General features: G+C 40.8%; 1 protein-coding gene and 1 pseudogene across 1 annotated transcript in view; both read left to right on the top strand.

The window, feature by feature from the left end:
* Position 1: 1 nt before the first annotated feature.
* PHLPP1 (PH domain and leucine rich repeat protein phosphatase 1) overlaps positions 2-20,803 on the top strand; it is a gene marked incomplete at its 5' end in the record, with an annotated part of 217,907 nt that continues 197,105 nt past the window's right edge. Inside the window, one exon of the mRNA XM_034996268.1 lies at positions 2-1,340. Within this exon, the coding sequence (XP_034852159.1) occupies positions 2-1,340 (1,339 nt within the window). The remainder of the gene's footprint in view (positions 1,341-20,803) is intronic.
* On the top strand, positions 18,479-20,085 carry LOC118004703 (annotated as a pseudogene).

The raw sequence follows: 20,803 nt of genomic DNA, 5'->3' as shown, positions 1-20,803 counted from the left end.
GGGGCCGCTGCCGGGCCGGGCGGGAGGCGCGGGGCGCCGGCGGCGGCGCGGGGCGCCCCAGCCCACCGCCGGCGGGGCTGCCCCGGTGCCCGGGGCCGGCAGCGGCGCCAACTCCCTCCTGCTGAGGAGAGGGCGGCTGAAAAGGAATCTGTCCGCGGCCGCCGCCGCCTCATCGTGCTCGTCCTCTTCCTCCTCGTCGTCGTCCTCGGCTGCCGCCGCCTCGCACTGCCCCGGCGCCGCCGGCCTCTCTGCCTCCTGTTCGGCCTCCGCGTCGCTGTGCACCCGGAGCCTGGACAGGAAGACGCTGCTCCTGAAGCACCGGCAGATGCTGCAGCTGCAGCCGTCGGACCGGGACTGGGTGAGGCACCAGCTCCAGCGGGGCTGCGTGCACGTCTTCGACCGCCACCTGGCCTCGACCTACCTGCGCCCGGTGCTCTGCACGCTGGACACCACGGCCGGCGAGGTGGCCGCACGCCTGCTGCAAGTGGGCCACAAAGGCAGCGGTGTGGTGAGGGTGCTAGGCAAGGGCCCGGGCCCCGCGACCGGCACGCAGCGGCCCCCCGACGTCGGCCCCCGGCTCGCGCCTGCGGAACCCCGGGACTTGGGGCCGCCGCCCGGGAGGAGCGGGCTGGCTGCCGTCGGGGGCCCGCGGCGCGCGCCTCCCGCGGACCTGCAGCTGCCGGGCGGCCCGGGCGGGTGGGCGCGCCGCGCCTCCCGCGCCAGCCCCGCGCCGTCAGACGCCAGCCCGGGTGAGCCGGGCGCCCCGCAGCCCCCGGACGGCGCAGCCGCCGGCCCGGCCTCCGACACCGAGAGCTTCAGCCTGAGCCCCAGCGCCGAGAGCGTGTCCGACCGGCTGGACCCCTACAGCTGCGGCAGCGGCTCCTCTTCGTCGTCCGAGGAGCTCGAGGCTGACCCGGCCCCGGCTCCGGGCCAGCCCCGCCTGCCCGGCCGCTCCGCGCCATCCCGGCCCGGGGCGGGCGCCCGGCCGCCTTCCCCGACGGCCTCCCCGCCTCTGCTGCAGCCGAAAGACCCGAGGGGCGTTGACGGCCCGGGAGGGGCCGCCCGCGACCGGCCTCGGGAGGAAAAGGCGGCTGCAGCTACGGCCGTTGGCCGCCCCCAGTCGACCCCGGGTGGGAACGGGGCGGCCCCGGAGAAAGCGCCTCCGCCGCCCACCCTGTACGTGCAGCTCCACGGAGAGACCACCCGGCGCCTGGAGGCAGACGAGAAGCCATTGCAGATCCAAAATGACTACCTCTTCCAACTGGGATTTGGGGAGTTGTGGAGGGTGCAGGAGGAAGGCATGGACTCGGAGATTGGCTGCCTCATCCGCTTCTATGCAGGTAAGGAATTCACCTGTATCGTGACGTGTGGGGTGTAAACACTTCAGGTCCCGAGGAATGAGTACAGTCGGCCGTCTGTCCAGACCAAGAGTACCTGTACGTCCTCGGGAGTCTTTGTTACTTCTTTACAGCTTTCACCTCCCCTCTGTGTAATACTAAGTGGAGCAATTTAAAAATCCGCGAGTTGCTGTCAGTCTTGAGGGCCCAGAGGTGGGGAAGCGCTGTTGGAAGAGGTGGCAGAGCCACCAGGAAACACAGGTAGCAGCTACTTCTGAAAGAGGCAGTAGTACTTTTAACAACGAGGGGACTTTCTTCAGGCCTCGCCTCGAGGGCATGCTGGGTTTGAGGCAGTTTGGGATTTCAGGTAAACCATCTCGTGCACATCATACAGACAGAGGGAAATGACCAACAGACATGCTCCAGGTCTCTCCTTGTGCATTTGTCCACAGTTGGCCATTCCTGCGTGACCCCCAGGAGCTCCTTTCTTGTCACTTGGGGCGCTCGTTCAGCTCTCTGTCATGCTCATTTGCCCACTGAGTCCTCGCTAACAGATGGGACCCTTCTTAGTGGTACTTTTCTCCAGAGCTTTTTTTTTTTGCTTTATTTCAATTTCATCTGCAAGTTTGATTCTTGCACCCAAAGTGATGTCGCCTATTTCTCATTTCTTACTTCCAGCCTCTATAACCCGGTCTGACCATTGCAGTGTGACTTGAAATAGGGATCACAATAAGACTTGAAGTGGTTACCATTTCTTGAGATGGGACTAAAATCCTCCTCTTTTTTTCGGTTCTAGATGAAAACTTCTTTAATTTTTCTATTTTTTCCCAGCTTTTTGAGATAGGATTGATGTATTAGATCTAATTCTTGACCAGGAGTGACTAATGTTTCTCTCTTGATTAAAGACTTGGTGGGTGCTAAATTAGGGAGCTATAGATCCTGGTTGTTAGATTGGAGCCTTATATTTGTGTGCATCTTTTTCTGGTTTAAATAATTATGTTCTTAATGATAAGAAATTGTATTTAAAACAAAGTTAGCATAACAAAGTTAAATGAGGAGAGTTAAATCTGGTGCTGGTGGAAAAATTATCATACTTGTAACTTTATTAATCTGTTGCCATTCTAACTTAATGTTTTTGGTTCAACTTGTGTCTTAGTGGCAACTTAGTTTGAATGAAGAGATCTTTACTCCCACATTGAAATATGCAAGACCAGTAACGTTCCTGGTGAGATGTTCTTTTTAAGTTTCATTGAAGTTTTTCTATAATTCAAGTGGATTTCTGATGGATTTTTGCCTTATAAAGAAAACCATGTGATAATACAATAGCATTTGCAGTGTCTGAAGATAATACCTCAACTGGATGGCATGGCTTTACAAGTTTATGACCTAGAAAATAGGTGGGTTTGTTTTTTTTTTAATTGTAGGAGGAGCAATATATCCTTTCCTCCTGGAACTCATGTATTTTGTAAAATACTGTTATTTTACAAAAGCATTAAATGGTAATCACGCTTGGAATGAGAATATTAACGTGAGAATGATAAATGCTCTTATAACCAAACCAATTAAACTGAAATATATAGAAAGCAAAGGCTATGTAAACAGTATTGAACAAATTTTATATAGAAAGAGCTCTGTATCTCTTGTTTTCCTGATGTTGATTACAATAAATGTTAGTGGGAAAGGTTTCAGGTGTCCTAGTCATGAAATTTAAATCTTTGGTTCCCTTGATTGCCTCTTCAAGTGTGTCTAAAATATTCTGAGGGACGTACAGTGTTTTTGTTTTGTTTTTTAAAGCTTATCAATATAAAAGTGACAAATTTTCTTTCTGGTTGAATCTTAAATTTCTGGTGTGGTCATTTTACTTTTTGTTTTGCTTTTTATGAAAAGCCATAATTATTTCTTTCTGAACTTACTTGCTTCATCTCTATGTATGCACAGCATAAATACACACATGCCTCTGTGTACACACTTGTAAAAATAGTAAAATGGATGTCGCACACAGTATCCAACCTATTCTTGAATGTGAAGCCATTGTTCAGGTGTCCTAGAAGGAAGATGCTTGATTGTTATAGAAATGGCTAGTTTATTTTGTTTTTTTACACAGAGTTGAGCCTATTTTAAACCCAAGGTAATATACAAAATGTCTGTTGATACTCATTTGCCATAGAACAAAATTCAGCTTATAGTGAATCCATTTGAACTTTTGCAAGAAAGTTTAGTTATTAAGGAACAAAAGGGCCTTGTCCTTAAGGTGGTCTTACTTGCTACGGGAACACTGTGAGGACTTCACGCAGTGAGGGTTTGTACCTGGCTGGAGGAGATTCCTAGAAATTCCCTCTGCAGAGGAATGTAGGATACCCAATGGGAGTGTTACATTTTGGTAGTAATTCTTTTCCTTAGGAAAAAGAGAATTAAGGTTTGTTTTAGAGGACACTCTTTAAGAGGGTATTGTGTGCCACATTTGTTTTTATAATTTTACGTATAACTTAGTCTTATTGCTGCACATCTTTTTGTTTATATGTGTAGTTGGAGTTAAGGATAGATGAGGAAGTTGCCTTTGAAGTCATTTGAATACATTACTGTATTTAAATTGAGCTCATTACCTGCTTTCTAGTTATCTAGTCAGCTGCTTTTTTTTTTTTTTTTTTTGAGACTTCTTTGTCCAGCAGAGAACTTTCATTCTTTTGAAGGTCACCTTTCAGTGGAATTTCAGTATTTATAACTTGACTCAAGTTATTATTAAAAGTCTTTGAGAGGCATTTGCAGCCTTTGCATATTTAAATACTTATTTGGGTAAAGTAAAATGAAAGTCTTTAATGAACTATAAGGTGTTGGATGAAAGGTGCTATTTAATTACAGAGTTGTTAATGAAAACTTAGTTTGAAAATTGTTATTGTATCTTTCAAGCATTCTTTTAGCTGATTTAAAAAAGACAAAATTTAAGTGGCTTTATATGAAATTACTGGTTTTAAGTATTTTAAGTACATTAACATTTAATTTCCTTTTAAAATGAACCATCTTTAATTGGAAGAGAGTAATTTTAGGTTAAAAAGTTTAAAAATTTATGTTGCTTGACATAAATAATGGACTTCAAAAGGTTAATGAGCTTTGTGTTTTGGATTCCCTGGGCAGTCTGAGTCACTGACCAAGGGCAGTATTAAACTATATGTTTTTTGATACTTGCACCACCTTTTAGATTTAGTAGTCTAGCTAATTCAGTTCAAATCGTAATAGTGGGAAAGGATGTTGAGAGAATGGAGAGCACACCCACTGTGCCTAGTGAATCTTGGACAAGATATTTTTATGTGACTTATTGGGACTGCTCAGGAGAACAGTCTCCTAACCCCTCTCATATTTCTTCTCTTTTTCTCTTTTGGGAATGATCAAACCTTACATGGTTTCCTACATGGAAACTGAGAAGGGGTGGTTCAGCATTAAGCTGTAATATTGACCAGCAGGCTCTTATTACTATAATTACAGCAGTATTGAGTCACGTGGTATGAACATGTGACACCAGTGTGTGCTTGAACAGTCTCTTCGATTTTAAGAACAAAGGATTTAACTTTATTTTTGTTGTTTTATATTTACATTTTATATTTGTTGTTTTTGATGTAAAGTGCATGCTATCTTTTCCTTCATAACTGTGGTTTGAGAACGTTTATTAACATGTTGGATTTTATTATCTTCAAAAAATTTTAAAGGGCTTTCACATAAATTATCTCATTTGTCCTTTCAAAAACATTATTAGGGAGGAGTCGGTGTCAATCCTCTTTTCAGATGGAGAAACATGCACAGAGAGGTTTGCCTCTTGCTTGTGGTTTTTCAGTCCTTGGCAGAGCTGAGAATAGAGAGCTGGGATGTTCTGTTTTGCAATTCATATCACTTTCCATGAATCGATGCTGAATTTCATTTACACTTGATTTTTTCACTTGGTTAGAAGCATTCGGAAAATACGCTATTTTTCTTGGTAATGAGGTGATATCCTCCAGTCCAAAGTGGTATTCCTTGTGAAATGTTGATGGCCCTATTTTTTATCATGCTGCCTTTAAAAACTTAAAGTACCAAGCCTGGCAAATAAATAGGCAATACAGAAAGAGTACTGAATGTTGTAAATATTCTGGTTGCAATAGTCATACTTGCATTTAAGTTGTTAGGGAATGACGTTTACTTAATGACTTTTTTTTTTTTGACCATGCCTCATTTGTTAAACTGTAAATCTTCATTGGGTATAGAGAATTAACACTTCATCTGAAAAGTGGATAACTTTTCAGGGTGGAGGTGTGGCAATTCAGTTCCTTTAAAACATAGCCTTACTTGTAAAGTGTTGAAAATATACGTCAGAAAAGTCTTGCTTAACTCTTTTATTTTAAAATAGAATTGTTGGTACTTTAGTGATAGTGCTTTATTGGTGTTACTATGCTATTGTTACAATTATTTTTATAATTCATACATTATAGAGAGCTAGAATTTCCCTGAATTTCATAGTTGTTTCTAAACTGTGTGTCTTTTGTGCTCAGTGAAATAATTGCAGGGAGAGGAAATGTGTAAGTTAGGTTTTAAAGTTTCTGGGTTCAGAGTTCTTTTTGTTGCTATAAGATTGTTAAATCCACCACCTTAAATGATTGGTTATCCAGAGGTCATTATTTTTTAAAGTGTAAAGTGTTTTTGTTGTTTCTTATTCTTTCTTTTTAAAGCCCTGAATTTGATTTATTGGTAACATAACATTCATCGACATTCTTTATGATCCGAGCCTAGTGTAATACTTGGCATTTTAGTTTAAACATTTGTTGAATTTGTGGAATTTTGTTCAGCAGCTGGTGGAGTATGCCCTGATTCTTCAGCCTTCCATCCTGTTTGGGTCCCCAGGGATGTGTTAAACACACATACACTCAGAGGCGTTTCTCCCAGGGCAGGAGATTTTAGATGTGCCACATACTACTAATATCTTCTGTTGCACATGAGTGAAGCTCTATGTGGATTTTGAGAGAGCAGTTCTCTCTCAAAGTTTTCTTAGAGTTAACAGGTGTTTTTTTCCCCCCCTTCTTTTCAAAGGCATCTCTTACCTCAACTTTGAGATGAATTTAATGAGACATCTGTCAAATGAGGCATTTTAGATTTAATGATTTTGTTATGTGCCAGGGTGGAACACAGTTCAGTCTATCTGGACAGGAGAAGGGTTTAATTGTATTGTGAGAGTCAGGAGATCCTGAAGCCACTCAGTAGAAAAGCTTTTCCTTTAAAAAAGATGCCTGACATTTTGAAAAAGAGAAGTTATCAAAATGTCTGGGAAAATGAAGCCTTAAAAAAAAAAAATTCCCACTTTCTAAAACCCACTCCACCCCTTTAATCCCAGGCATCTGGTGTAACACTGGTAATGAGGGGTTTTGAATCTGGCCTCATGTCCCTGTGCTTCTAGGGCAAGCCCTTTTTTTATACTTATGTTCGGTTTTCTGAAGATAGTATAATTAAAACAAAAAAAGTGACCATGTGGATTCTTTAGACATATTAGGTATTTATAGCCTAAGTCTTTGTGACGGGTTGGGTTTTGATTTGTATGAAACTTCAACTCTAGGCTTTGGGAGATTTTGATAAATTTTAAACTCAGAGATCTGGAAGGAACAGACTTCAGTGATATTCTAATTAAAAGACATTAGGATATTTGGTTAACTGTGAAATAGCAACTCTTCTAGGTTGCACAGTGTACCTTTGAGTCAAGCATAATGACAGTTACTACATTACTGAAGTGTCATGACACTTTGATTTAGAGGTGGAATGGTTTGGTTACATATTTTGTATATAATATATGCCCAGAATACCTTTTAGTATGTTTAATGAAACCAAGCATAACCTTCCCCAGAACGCCAAGTTCTTGCTGAAATAATTTTTTCCCTGTTGTATTTTTACATTTGAGGTTGCTTTAGTACATTGTAAGATGTATATAATGATAAAGTGTCTTGTTCAGGTACAAGTCCAGGAGCTTCTGAGTTTGGAACCTAGAAGTTCTATTAGAAAAGGAGTGGAAAAGTCTATTTGTAGGTTGTACACATTTTTATAAGTTTCTAAATGTCAATATTTTAGCAAAAGACAAATTCAGAATTTTTGGCATATACTTTCCCAAATGAAGCTTGCTAAAATTAGTCTCATTTCCAGTTATATGAAAGCATTCAGTTGGAGACTGAACTAAATCTGAAATAATTTTGTTTTAGACCATTTTAATAAGGAGGGAAAAATCTGATTAGAAATGTGAGGTTTGAGAAGATTTGAATTGGTTGATTTTTCTTTTTAGCTTTTTTTCTTTTGCATTCTTTTTGAGCCGGAAGAGTTTTGTATTTGTTGCTGCCTATTTCTACTGACGCCTACATCTGGTGAAAAGAAGTTAGAGAATGAATCTTGTCATATAGCTGTCTTATATGTTAGAATATTTGGGCTTTCTTTTAAACTATGAGGCATGTTTTTAAATACAGTGAAAGTATGATCTCTGCTTTTTTCCTTATCTATTCAATAATTATCTGGATTTTACAGTCAGTTCACTCCTGACACATGGTCCAAAGAATGAAATTTTATGCATAGAACCAATTTATTTTTTTACCTTGTCATTTATGAGAAATTTATTCCTCAGGAATTCTGTCTTTGTTCCCTTCCATATATTTTGAGAGCTTGTCTGGCTGTGTCTTAGTCCTGTATGGGTGCTACCTTACGGTTTTTGAGTTTTCTCTGATGTGTCCTGGGGTCAGGTGAGAGTAACCTTGGTTGGTGTTTTGTATGTTTGTTTGTTTTGTTTTGTTTTTCAGAATAACTTTGGGGAAAAAATTACATGGTTTTATCTCACACTTTGAGGAAAAATGGTGTGTAGTTTAAGGAAATTAGTCTGAAAGCTGGGAAACTTGGCATGACTTTGGGCGTTCATTTTAATCTATCCTGGGCGTTGCTTTCCCGGTCAGTAAACTGATGAGCTTGGAGAGGAGTAAGTCTAAGATCGCTTTCAACTCTTAACATTCTGGGGCTCCATGAGAACCTTTCCTTCCCATTAGAAAGACTAAAAGTTGTAGTTGTTTTAAGTTTTGTAAGACCCGTCTATGGGTTTAAAAGAGTCAAATCCCCTGCATTTTCTCAGGGAGAAAGGAATGGACTTAGCCTTCATATATGCAAGATAGCCTGAGGTTGACAACCAGAGTAGATCAGCTTTTTGGTATAGATTCAGACTGATGAGAGTATATGTAATGTTTGATTCACTCTCTGCCGGCCCTACTTCTCAATGTAGACCTCAGTGTGCTAGAGACGAATTTAAAGAAATATATCCTTTTTAAAGTTAGAGTTTTTTCTTAAGTTGACGTGTAAAGCAAGATCCTTTCAGAATTTGGTTTATCAAGTTTACTTTATTTTTTTAATTTTTTTTAATTAATTTATTTATTTGAGAGAGAGAGAATGAGAGAGAGAGCACATGAGACGGGGGAGGGTCAGAGGGAGAAGCAGACTCCCTGCCGAGCAGGGAGCCCGACGCAGGACTCGATCCAGGGTCTCCAGGATCATGACCTGAGCCGAAGGCAGTCGCCCAACCAACTGAGCCACCCAGGCGCCCTATCAAGTTTACTTTAATGGTAACTCTGTATTGGAGGTATTCAAATATGCAAAACTTCCTAGTTCTTTAGTTTTAATTCTTGATGAGCTGTGTGCCTATGTCCTGGTGCCTAGAGTCTCAGGAGAAAAAGCACTTAAAGAAAATGAAATTTTTGTATTGTTAATTTGATTAAATGATAGAATTAAGGATCCCACAGACATCCCAACATCTGTATTTTTATAGATGAGGAAAGCAAGCCTATAGAGGTTAGGTATCTGGTCTAAGATCATTGATCAAGTCAGTCTCCGAATTAGGAGTAGCACCCATGATTTGGATTATCTGTCCGTTGTTCTTTTTTTCACCACACTGTGAATTTATAAACTTAATTTTGGATCCTCCTTATATTTCATATTCAGAATGAAAGTTTAAAAAAAATGGAGTGTACGTCACACATTTGGTGGTTTCTCTGTGATTTCAAGATGTTTCCATTTTCATTTCATTCTAATCAGTGCTTTTGGGAGGACAGTTCTAAGGAGGGGCTTCTGATGGAACAGTTGGGTATCTTAATTGCATAGAGGGAAATTAGATTTCATCAGTGATGTTACTCTTTGGGGGATTTAATGATAGAACTTTAAAGTTGACAGACGGTTGGCTGAGAGGAGTTGCAGTACTAGAAAATCAGAAAAACCAATGGTGATTCATCTGTACTTTGAACTTGAAATTGTTAGAATGGAAATGTAAAAAGAAATCATTGACTTTTAAAAAATATTTGGGAGAAACATTTAAAAATAGATTTTGAAAAAAATTCTCATTCAAACATGTTCATTAAAAAGATTCAGTATTCATATTCTTTATTTCAGTTTTTTTTAAAAGATGTCTTCTCACGATGAGATGCACATAGCTTACTTAACGCACACATGCACAGTTCTACTTTTGTGTAATATAAAGAAATAAAAAAAAAACTGGCTTCAATAATCTTTGGGCTTTTGTTGTTTGTTGGCTTTGGAAGTCTTTTATCATGAAATCTGCTACTGTTTTGAATATCTCCTCTCTCTCCCTAAAAGAGAGGTAGAAGGAGGGAGAGCGAGAGAGAAAAAGAAATTTCTGCCCCTTTAGCAAAAAGGCAGTTTGTGAATATTTTTAGGGGTGTGAGAGAGATTCCCTTCTATATTAGGCTCTGTTTTAATTTAGTCATTTACCTTAAGCAAAAGTTTTAGCTTTCCTTATAGGGAAGTTAATCTACTGAGTCAATTAATTCCTCAAAGATGACTGCTCATTTTTAATATGAGGAAGGGAACTTTTTAAAGTGCAGAAGTACAGAAGGGTAAAAATACATTGTATCTGACATGCAGAATATGTACTCCAGATGCTGAAACAGGGGAGAAATTTCTCTTGATGGTCTCTTGGAGAGGTGGTATGGCTGGGGGCAGCTGAAATTCAGTTGTATGTAATAAGGATCCCTCCTTATGGGAAGAAGTAAACACTGCTATAATTGAAGGACACTTGTTCTCGTACACACACTCCACACATATGTTCTCCATTGAGTGTTAAGGCAGGATGTTAATGGGAGGTGGTAGTCCTATTTATGGATGGGACGGGAAGGAGTGGGGTAGGGTAAGTAGTCTTGGGAGAAAAAAATCTTGATTCAAAAAAAAATTGCAGTTCTTAATTACGTGGAGCACTTTTTTCCCACATCTTAATTGGCAACTTATTGTGAATGGCCTATTCATATCTATTCATATCACTTGCTCCTTTTTTTTTGATATTTGGCTTTTTCCTACTGGTTTATAGATTTGTTTTAGGGGTATATTTAGGGAAACTAGCTTTATTTTGTAAGTCCCTATTTTCTTTATCCATTACACATTTATGTCAAGACTCCCTATCCCAGGTTTAAAAAATGAAATTTCCTGTATTTTCCTGTGGTATCTTATAGTTTTATTTTTTATGCCGAAAATTTTAATCTATTGTTTAAGAAACGTAGGAAGTAGGAAAGAACAAATTGTGTTAATACTTTTTATTGGATAATTGAGTTATTTCTTCACTGATATAAAATGCCACTTTCCTTAGTTTGTCTGTTTTTTAACTGATAAGAGATTAAAATCTATGATATAGAATAATATAGGTTTAGTAGCTACTTTGAATTTGTTCAGGAAAATAGGAAGAAAGGGAAGGATCTTTATCTGCTTTCCACTACGTTTCTTTTTTGCTCCCTAATTTCTTAATAGCAGTCTGTGACCATTACTTTTAAAAAATTTTTTTTATTCTTACGTTAATCCCCATACATTACATCATTAGTTTTAGATGAAGTGTTCCATGATTCATTGTTTGTGCATAACACCAGTGTTCCATGCAGAATGTGTCCTCCTCAATACCCATCACCAGGCTAACCCATTGACCCTTACTTTTAGGATGGCAACTTATGTACTTCTGGAATATGGATGTATCACCATTCTCTTTTCCTGTGGATGCTTTGTCATCCTGAAGTAGCTAGGGTGGGCATGGGGTTAGCTGGAGTATAAAATGCTGATGTGTGTATTAGGCATCATTTAGCTGCTTATTTATGCTGAAGAGGTTCCTTTTTTCTCCTTCTAAAGAATTTCTGGGGACAACTCTGAAGGTCACCATGAAGCACACATGATTTATCTTTTGAATATAGAAAAATGAAGACTAACATGCCTGTCAAGATAGTAATAACTCTGCCAGTAATGCTTTGAGGTTTTCTTAGTTGACCTGAGAAGGGGTTTCTGTGTGTAGCCATGAATTGAGATGACAAGAATATAATGCGAAATAACTCTGAGATAGCTGAAAATTGTGAAATGGGACTCATGGTGCTTTAGTGCTATAGATAAATGAACTCCCAGAAGAGATGAAGTAGTTCTAGGGGGGGTATGGGAAGTATAGAGTCATAGATGTCAAACCTAGAAAAGTCAGGTTAGAACATCTGCCACCTTTGGTAGGCAGAACTAGTGACCAGTTCTTAGGTATGTGACCACAAGACAAAAATTGTACTACTGTTGCATTTCATGACCTTATTAGACCCTCTTTGGTAGAGAACTGGGATTCTCTTCTGTAGGTTTTTTTTTTTTAAGATTTTATTTATTTATTTGAGAGAGAGAATGAGAGACAGCACGAGAGGGAAGAGGGTCAGAGGGAGAAGCAGACCCCCGCTGAGCGGGGAGCCCGAGGCGGGACTCGATCCCAGGACTCCAGGATCATGACCTGAGCCGAAGGCGGTCGCTCAACCAACTGAGCCACCCAGGCGCCCTCTTCTGTAGGCTTTTAATTGTATTTGCCTAAGTTCCAAATTATCTCAGCTGGAATAGATTCTAGACTTGAATCCATTAACACAGGGAAAATCTCCACACCCATTGCCCTAAAATACTAAAAGAAATAAAGATGCAGTTGCCAGATTTATTTAGGTGTTGACAAGTATCATTTCTTCCACAATGACAAACTAGATGGCATTTTTTTTAATTTGAAGAAACAAGTGCAAAAACTCCCTATGTATAATGTTCAAGAAATTGAGTAATATTTTGTTATTTAGCAAACATTTATATCACCCTTACTACATGCCAGACAGTGTTTTAAGTGCTTTATATATATTAGCTAATTTGAGCCTCATAACCCTGTGAGGTAGACCATATTATTACCCTAGTATTACAGATGGAGGGAGTGAGTTCCAGAGCAGTATAGTAACTCATCTGGATTTGTACAGTGAGTAAGGCACAGACAAAACTCAGGTCCAGGCATCTGACACCACAGTCAACTAGTTAGTATCCATCTTCTTTTGCTGAATGTGGAGAACTTATCTCTAATAACCTTCTGGGGCCAGTTTGGGCATATCAGCATTTTGGAAGCATAGATTTTGAAGTAGTTAAGGCATGGACTTGAGTTCTCTATCTGCCACTGCCCCTGGAGCTCTATTTGCTTCTTTCCTTCTTTTTTTTTTTTTAAGATTTATTATTTTAAGATTTTATTTATTTATTGGAGAAAGAGAGCAAGTGAATTCAAGCAGGGGCAGGGGTGAGGAGGGGCAGAGGGAGAAGCAGACTCTCCGCTGAGCAGGGAAGCCCATATGGGGCTCAATCCCAGGACCCTGGGATCATGACCTGAGCCGATGGCAGACGCTTAATCGACTGAGCCACCCAGGCTCCCCAAGATTTATTTACTTATTTGAGAGAGAGAGAGAGAGAGAGGGGCAGACGGAGAGAGAGAATCCCAAGCTGACTCCCTGCGCAGCACGGAGCCTGACTCTGGGCTCGAGATCACGACCCCAGCTGAAACCAAGAGTCAGACCGTCCACCAGTTGAGCCACCCAGGCGCCCCTCCTCTGTTGAAAGAGTTCATGCTTTTGTGTTCTACAAGGTTGTTGAGAAGATCAAATGAAATGTGTGAAAGTGCCTGGCACAGTCGTACCAGTTGTTAGAAACCAAGTCCTGGGCTTAGGGTGGAAAGAGCATTCATTGATGGAGGACCCGGACACCTAGACTTGACTGTGGGCTTCGTTACTTGATGTGAGACCTAGAATGAGCCTCTGAACCTCCTTAAGCCTCATGAGAGAGAGAGAAGGAGAGAAGTGATAAAATAAATCTGTCTCAAAGAACTTTGGGAGGTTCAGATTTGATGATATATGTGGAAATGCTTTGTAAACTGTGAGATGTTACACAAATGTAGTGTGGTTTTATTAGTCTTAGCAACAGTAAATTGCCACAAATGTTAGAGTTAATTAGGGCTCGTTAAGGAAGATGGGATATACAGTTGCTCAGTGATTGGCAGACAGTATACTTTCATCTGTCCATCCATCAGTTATTGTATCTATTATGTCAAAGGTGCTTTTGATTCAGAGATGACTAATTTGAATTTTCTAGGATCCCTTGACATACTTATAATTTTGAGGGCATGTTTGTGGAAAAAACAGGCAAGCCATCATTTTTATACCAAGGTGAAAAGTGTCCCAGTAGAGGCAGGGTTCATAGATGGCTGTCGTAGCAATGTTGTGAATCCCCAGGAGGCCCCGGAGCCAAGGCTTGAGGGACCAGAAGGAGTAGACTATTGCCTTAATTCTGGGACCCTGAATTGTTTGAGGAGCAACCATAAATTACTAGTTCAAATCCAGTCAGACCCAGTTTAGGAGTAGCAATTCCAGCTCCATCCTTTAAGATTTATGAAGTACCCTTCTATCTAGGCATCTAGGCCTTTTTATCCACTCGAATCATTTGGGCTCCATGTGGTATCACAGCTTGTAAGAGTCTAAATTCTGGATTAAGCAATATTAATTTTGCTTTTTTAAAAGATATTTATTCATTTGAGAGAGCACGAGTGGAGGGGAGAGGGAGAAGCAGACTCCACACTAAGCAGGGAGCCCAACACAGGGCTCAACCCCAGAACCCCGAGATCACGACCTGAGCCAAAGGCAGATGCTTAACCATCTGAGCCACCCAGGCGCCCCTAATTTTGCTTTCTTGAAAAGAAAATGTAAATGTGTGCATGCTCCATGTTGCCCTGAAGCCTGGTGCCAGGGTCCTGCCATACATTTGAGAGACATTCTCTTATTTCTTTTTATAAGGCCTATGAGGGTTTTTCACTCCTCAGATTTATGAGAGTTATGGGAAATGTGTTTATCTTCTGGAGGCAGTTAATTTCTTTTAATTTAGTTACATATGGGGGCACCTGGGTGGCTCAGTCGTTAAGCGTCTGCCTTTGGCTCAGGTCATGATCCCGGGGTCCTGGGATCGAGGCCCGCGTCGGGCTCCCTCCTCGAGGGGAAGCCTGCTTCTCCCTCTCCCACTCCCCCTGCTTGTGTTCCCTCTCTCGCTGTGTCTCTTTCTGTCAAATAAATACATAAAATCTTTAAAAAAATAATTCAGTGACATATGTAGACTGCAGTAATGTAAAATTTGGATGATGATGAGTTGGTCATAATCTGGAAATTTTTAACTGTGCTCATCTAGTGTTTCAATCTTCACTGATGAAGAAGACTTCTTGTTGGGCCAGGAGGAGACGCAGTTCTTGAGTGTTCATTTAAACAAAAGCAACATACTAGCTTTTTAATCCATGGCTGGAAAACTTGTACTACACATATGGCAAGTTAAATCTTTACTAATGGCCTGTTATAAATTTTGTTTTGTTTTTGTTTTAAATAGGAGGCAAATGTCTCTGTGAAACATTGTCTTGTGTAGTAATGTGAATGGCAACACTGGAAAAAAGATCTTCATTTTACTTTTTTGTTTTGTTTTTAAATTATGACAAACAGCATGGTAAAAAAAAAGTTATTCAAATCCTGTCTGATTAAAATTAATTGATTTATGTTTCTAATTCAAATGAAAATGCTTCTCCTTCATACTCATCAACATTGAGGTTAATCACTTGCCAGTGTGTGTTTTCCACTGTTATTAGCACCGTTTTGCCCTCTGTGACAAGCTGATTTTATGGGGGATAGTAACAGAAATGTTAGCATCAGTGTAATCATATAGAGAGTAGTTACTGGTCCTTGTGATTTTAAAGCAGACACTCCAAATCCCTTGCTCTGTAACCAAGTTGTAAGAGTGACTTGGTGTTTTTAACCACAATCTGAATGGTATTGTCTCATTAATAAATACATGATGACAAAAGTTCTGTAAACAGATATGTTGGAACTACTTAAGAGGATAATGTCATTCTGAGGATACCACATAAAAGTCCATTTCTGAAACTAGGGCTTGTTTTGTAGTTAATACAGTCAGAATGCTTGTTTTATATCCTGAATCAGCTTGCAGCTGCTAATAGAGAATTGGGAGCTGTCATTGCTTCCTGCTTCTGGACATGTGTGTCACATCTCCCACCTTCACCCCCTCCCCACAACCAAGCAATAAAACAAAAAGGGTTGACAGCCCTCTTGGTTCTAAGAAACTGGCAGATTAACCCCAGTGGCTTCAACCTCCAAATAATACTGATGGATAAAGGAAAGTTGTGTGTTCATTTATCTTTAAGGTACCATCATAAGCACAACTGTACTTATCCCTTTGCACAGTGTCTTCTTTATCTTTTAGAAACATTTGTGATACTGGAGTAGGATCAACCTGAGTTGTCTGTGGATAGTTACTAAATCAGATTCTGGTGAATGTGATAATTGAAGAAATACCTGCTAGGTTATAGCTTTGCTAGGCTCCACAGGTATAAAATGGGTGACAACTGCATGGATATGTGAGGGGCAGGGCATAGCATCTGAGCATTGGAAGGGACCAAGGGCATCTAGGCCAGTTTCCTACCGAGCACAGAAATCTGGGCTCTCCTGATTGATGGTCGTCTGGCCTTTGCCTGTTGACTTCTTACTAGGTAAGCATTATTCCAGGATAATGTTGAGTGGAGCTTTGCTCCTTGAGATGTGATCTATGGAGTAGCATCATCAACATCTCCCAGGAGCGTGTTAAAAATGTAGAATCTCAGGCCCCACCTCAGACTTAGAAGATTCTCAGGTTGATTCAGCTGCACAGTGCACTTTAAGAAGGGATGGCGTTGGATGAATTGGGAGTGGGAGAGATTAAAATTGAAGGAAAGAAATCATTCGGAGCTTGTGTGGCTTAGTGAGATACTGAGGGCCTAAATTAGAGCAGTGGAGGGAGAAAAGGAGACCTGTGAAGATGTTATCCTAGGACTCAGTAGCTAATTGGCCATTTTGATGAAAGAAGCTCAAAGATGACATGTGTGCAGCTCAAGTGATGAGAGAATTGTGGGTCAGTTCATGAAAGTAGTTCATATCACTAGTTCAGTAAAGTTGAAGGAGCAGGTGCTAGAGTTAGGGGTTGGTGATATGAGAATGAATGAGGGTGTATCTTCTATTCTTAATATTTACAAATATTTATCAGTTGAGGACTGATTTTGCAGAGGATGAATGTGAAATGGTGTAGTACATGTTAAACCGACTAAAGCCATCCATTTAGCTGGTAAATGCACCTGGCTCACCATCCAGCTTCCAGAGCTCAGTGGAGCTCTGTTGCCTTCTGCTTAGAGTATGTGCAGTAACTCACAGGAAGGTGATATAAACATTATTTACTTGGTTTCCTTATGACTCATTTTTTTCGCATTTAAAATAAATGCTAGTGCTGGCTATGGACAAAAGTGGAGAGGTCTAAAAATAATGTTTATATTAAATTTATGAAGCTCTCAGGATGAATGCCTTTTGAATGTCGAGGCTTTCCTATCTGGGGTGTGTGTGTGTGTGTGTAAATTACATAAACAATTATAATAAAACTTGAAACACCTTAATGAAGGCATTTACAGAGGGCTCAGGGAACGCGGAAACCTGATAAAGCAGCTCTCCCTAGAAGTGGAATGCCTTGGAAAAGCTCCATGGGAAGGATTCCCTTTGTGAATGAGGGGCTAGAACTGCATGACAAGGGTGTGTCAGGAAAAGCACGAATGAAAGGGCACCATGTAGGTAGGAAATGGTGGGTAGCTCCAGTGGTGAAGTGTTAGGTGATGAGTTTAAAGTGGCTGGAAGTGAAATGGAAAAGGTTGGGGCCAGATGATGAAAGGCCTCACATGCTAAGGACTTGACTTGATAAGCAGTGGGAGCTACTGAGCATTTTAAGTATGTGGGGGTGACATGGTTAGGTTTGTATTCTAGGGTGTTAACTGGTAGCCAGCTGGAGGATGGATGCGAGAGGAGTGGCTAGAGACTTGGTTACTGCCTCAGCGCTGTCTTTCATTAACATTTGAAAGCACTCTGTTAGGAGCTGGAGATCCAAAGAAAGAATTGCCTCAAGGAGTTCAGCCTAGTAGGGAGAAAGAAAGAATTGCAATACAGAGTGTGTCGCCTTTGAGGTTTGTACAATGTGGTTGTGATACCAAATAGGAAACTAATCAGGTCTCTGCAGTTGGGGTGGGTGGAAGATTATTTTGAATACTGGAAAGAGTAGACTAGGAATAGGAGTGGATGGGATAGGGCATTCCTGGTATGGGGACCAAGGTGCTACCTGAGAACTAGATGAGAAAGATCTGGACTAGGTTAGTGCAGATGAAGAACTTCAGAATGGGAATTGCTATTGCTTAGAGTGTAGAATTCTTGGGTCTTATTGAATGATTATATGTTGGTGGGGGGGAAGGAGTAGTTCAGGATTTATTATTCATTCTGGAACTAATTTGAGTATGTCTTCCAGGTCAGGAAGGTGTGTCACTATATCCCATGTCAGGGATACAGTGTGCATAAGACTGACAGGGTTTGTGTGTCAGGATGACTTAGAGGTTTCTGGTTTGATTGACTGTAATCCCATCGCCCAAGGGGGAGGAGAGGGGGAGGGGGAGGGGGTTTGGGGGGGGGGGGGGGGGGTAGGTTGGTGGGAAGATGGCAATTTAGATTTTGGATGTGTTAAAGTTAAGGTGCCTGAAGGACATTCAGGTATTTCTGGAGAGAGCTCAAGGAGCATCTGTGTTAGGCAGTCAGTGAAGTGTTTGGACTGAATGAAAGTGCTTGATTGAGTGGGTGGAGTGAGGACAGGCCGAAGAAGCAACTCTGAAGAATGCTTGTATTTAAAAAGTGGGAGTGCAGGCTGGGCCGCGGACGGGAAGCGCCACGCTTGAACCCCAGCCTCCTCATCTAGTTTGAAACCCGGGCGCCGCCAAGATACCGGCTTACCACTCTTCTCTCATGGACCCTGACATCAAACTCATTGGAAACATGGCACTGTTGCCTATCAGAAGTCAGTTCAAAGGACCTGTCCTTAGACAAAAGATACAGATATTGTGGATGAAGCCATCTGTTACTTCAAGGCCAATGTCTTCTTCAAAAACTATGAGATTAGGAATGAAGCTGATAGAACCTTGATATATATAACTCTCTACATTTCTGAGTGTCTCTTAAGAAATTCCAAAAGTGCAATTCCAAAAGCCAAGGTGAAAAAGAAATGTATATGCTGGGAATCACTAATTTTCCCATTCCTGGAGAGCCTGGTTTTCCACTTAATGCAATTTATGCCAAACCTGCAAACAAACAGGAAGATGAGGTAATGAGGGCCTACTTGCAGCAGCTGAGACAAGAGACTGGACTGAGACTTTGTGAGAAAGTTTTTGACCCTCAGAATGATAAACCTAGCAAGTGGTGGACTTGCTTTGTGAAGAGACAGTTCATGAACAAGAGTCTTTCAGGGCCTAGACAGTGAAAGGAGCCTGGGCAGACACTTTCCACAGCCGTGGGCAGCATTTTACAGCAAGATGTACATAGTTATTTGCCTTTATTTGATAAAATTTTATACAGAAGAGAGAAGAGAGCATGTCTTCACTTGAAGAGCTCTTTATCAAGAATTTGGGTGGGGGAGGGAAGAATGAGTTGTTGAAGGGTGATTTGAAATGTTCTGCAGTATTAAGCTGGTGCTTAATAAGTAAATAAAGAAATTTCTAACAAAAAAAGTGGGAGTGGATTATGTTGAGTGAAAGAACAAAGAATAAAAGAGACCTACTGTACAACTGTATTTATATGAAGGTCGGTTAACAGGCAAAACTAATTTTTGGCAATATGTCATAATAGTTGTTACCTTTCGGGGGCATATTGATGGGCAGGGGCTTGAGCCATCTGCTGCTGATAATGTTCTTTGTGGTTTTCTGAGTTTTAGTTTCCTGGGTATAAACATTGAATGTAGCTTTATGGTTTGTGTGCTTTATTTGATATAAGTTAAGCCTCAGTAGAAAGAAGGGAAGTGGTCCTGAAGGAAAAGACTTGAACATCATTTCTATCCTGAAGGGAAGGAGAGAGCGGGAAAAGCTAAGGATGATGCATGAATGGAGAGGGAAAAATGAAAGAAAGTCCTGAAGGAAATAAGAGGGACGATATCATGAGCCCCCATGAAAGAGTTAGCTGTGGGTCGATAGAGGGCATCTATTTCTTTGAGGCTATTAGGAAGGATGGGTAAGGATAAAGATTTATTTAAGAGATAGTTCAGGAAGCTGGGCCTCAATTTTCTTAATGAATTGGAAGGTTAAGGAAAAACCAACTCTTGGTATTTATTGTAATATACTTTTCCTTGAGTAAATCACCCAACTAATCATAGTCTATGCCCTTTTGGGAATTTATGCCTGTGATTTCAACCTATGCTGACTTTTCTGTGGGGTGTTCCTTTCTTGGACTACTCTGAAGCACCTTACTGCACTGGGTAGGGCTGGGGGGCTGTTTGTGAAGTAGAGATGCAGGAAATGATTGCCAAACTCAGTTTTATAAGTTTGGAAGTGCTTGTATTGGGTAGCTTTGTTTTGCGCAGTTTTGATTGCACGGTTTTGGTTCCTTCCTCCCAATCTGTGAGAGTGTGTGTGTGTGTGTGTGTGTGTGTGTGTTGGGGGAAGGGTAAGTATATAGATATAATGGTCAAAAACCTTCAGAAAAGTTGGAACTACTAAATGACAAAGTAGGGATTGTACCTTCTGTTATATCCTGTTTCCTTTCTGTTTATAAAATCACTTGTGGAGTAATAAAACTTCTGAGATAGTTTTTTTTTTCCTTCCTCATGACCTATTGATTATACTTGCAGAGATGAGAGCTGGTTCTGAAGACACATTTTTCATTCCTAGATTTTTCAAAGTGACTTGTGGCTTGAATCTGTTTATAAAGTGAGCATAAGGACATGATAAATGATAAGATTAGATGGGTATAAATCAAATTGTGTAGGGGACAATTATTGTTAAATAATAAATATTGTTAAGAAACCATGTCAAACCTATCATTTTTCCTCTTGATAACTGTAGCAAGCATCGACTTTGTGTTTTGTGCTCAATACTCAAGCTGGATGCTGAGATTCCAAATTGTGGTTATTGAACAAATGAAAAACCAGCAGTTCGGTCTGTTTCTTTTTTAATTTTATTTTACTATGTTATGTTAATCACCATACATTACATCATTAGTTTTTGATGTAGTGTTCCATGATTCATTGTTTGTGCATAACAC

The sequence above is a fragment of the Mirounga leonina genome, unplaced genomic scaffold, assembly GCF_011800145.1.
Source record: "Mirounga leonina isolate KUSES-001 unplaced genomic scaffold, KU_Mleo_1.0 Mir_93, whole genome shotgun sequence".
Lineage (NCBI taxonomy): Eukaryota > Metazoa > Chordata > Mammalia > Carnivora > Phocidae > Mirounga > Mirounga leonina.
Note: the sequence above shows the minus strand (reverse complement) of the source record. Positions and strands in the feature narration are given on the sequence as shown.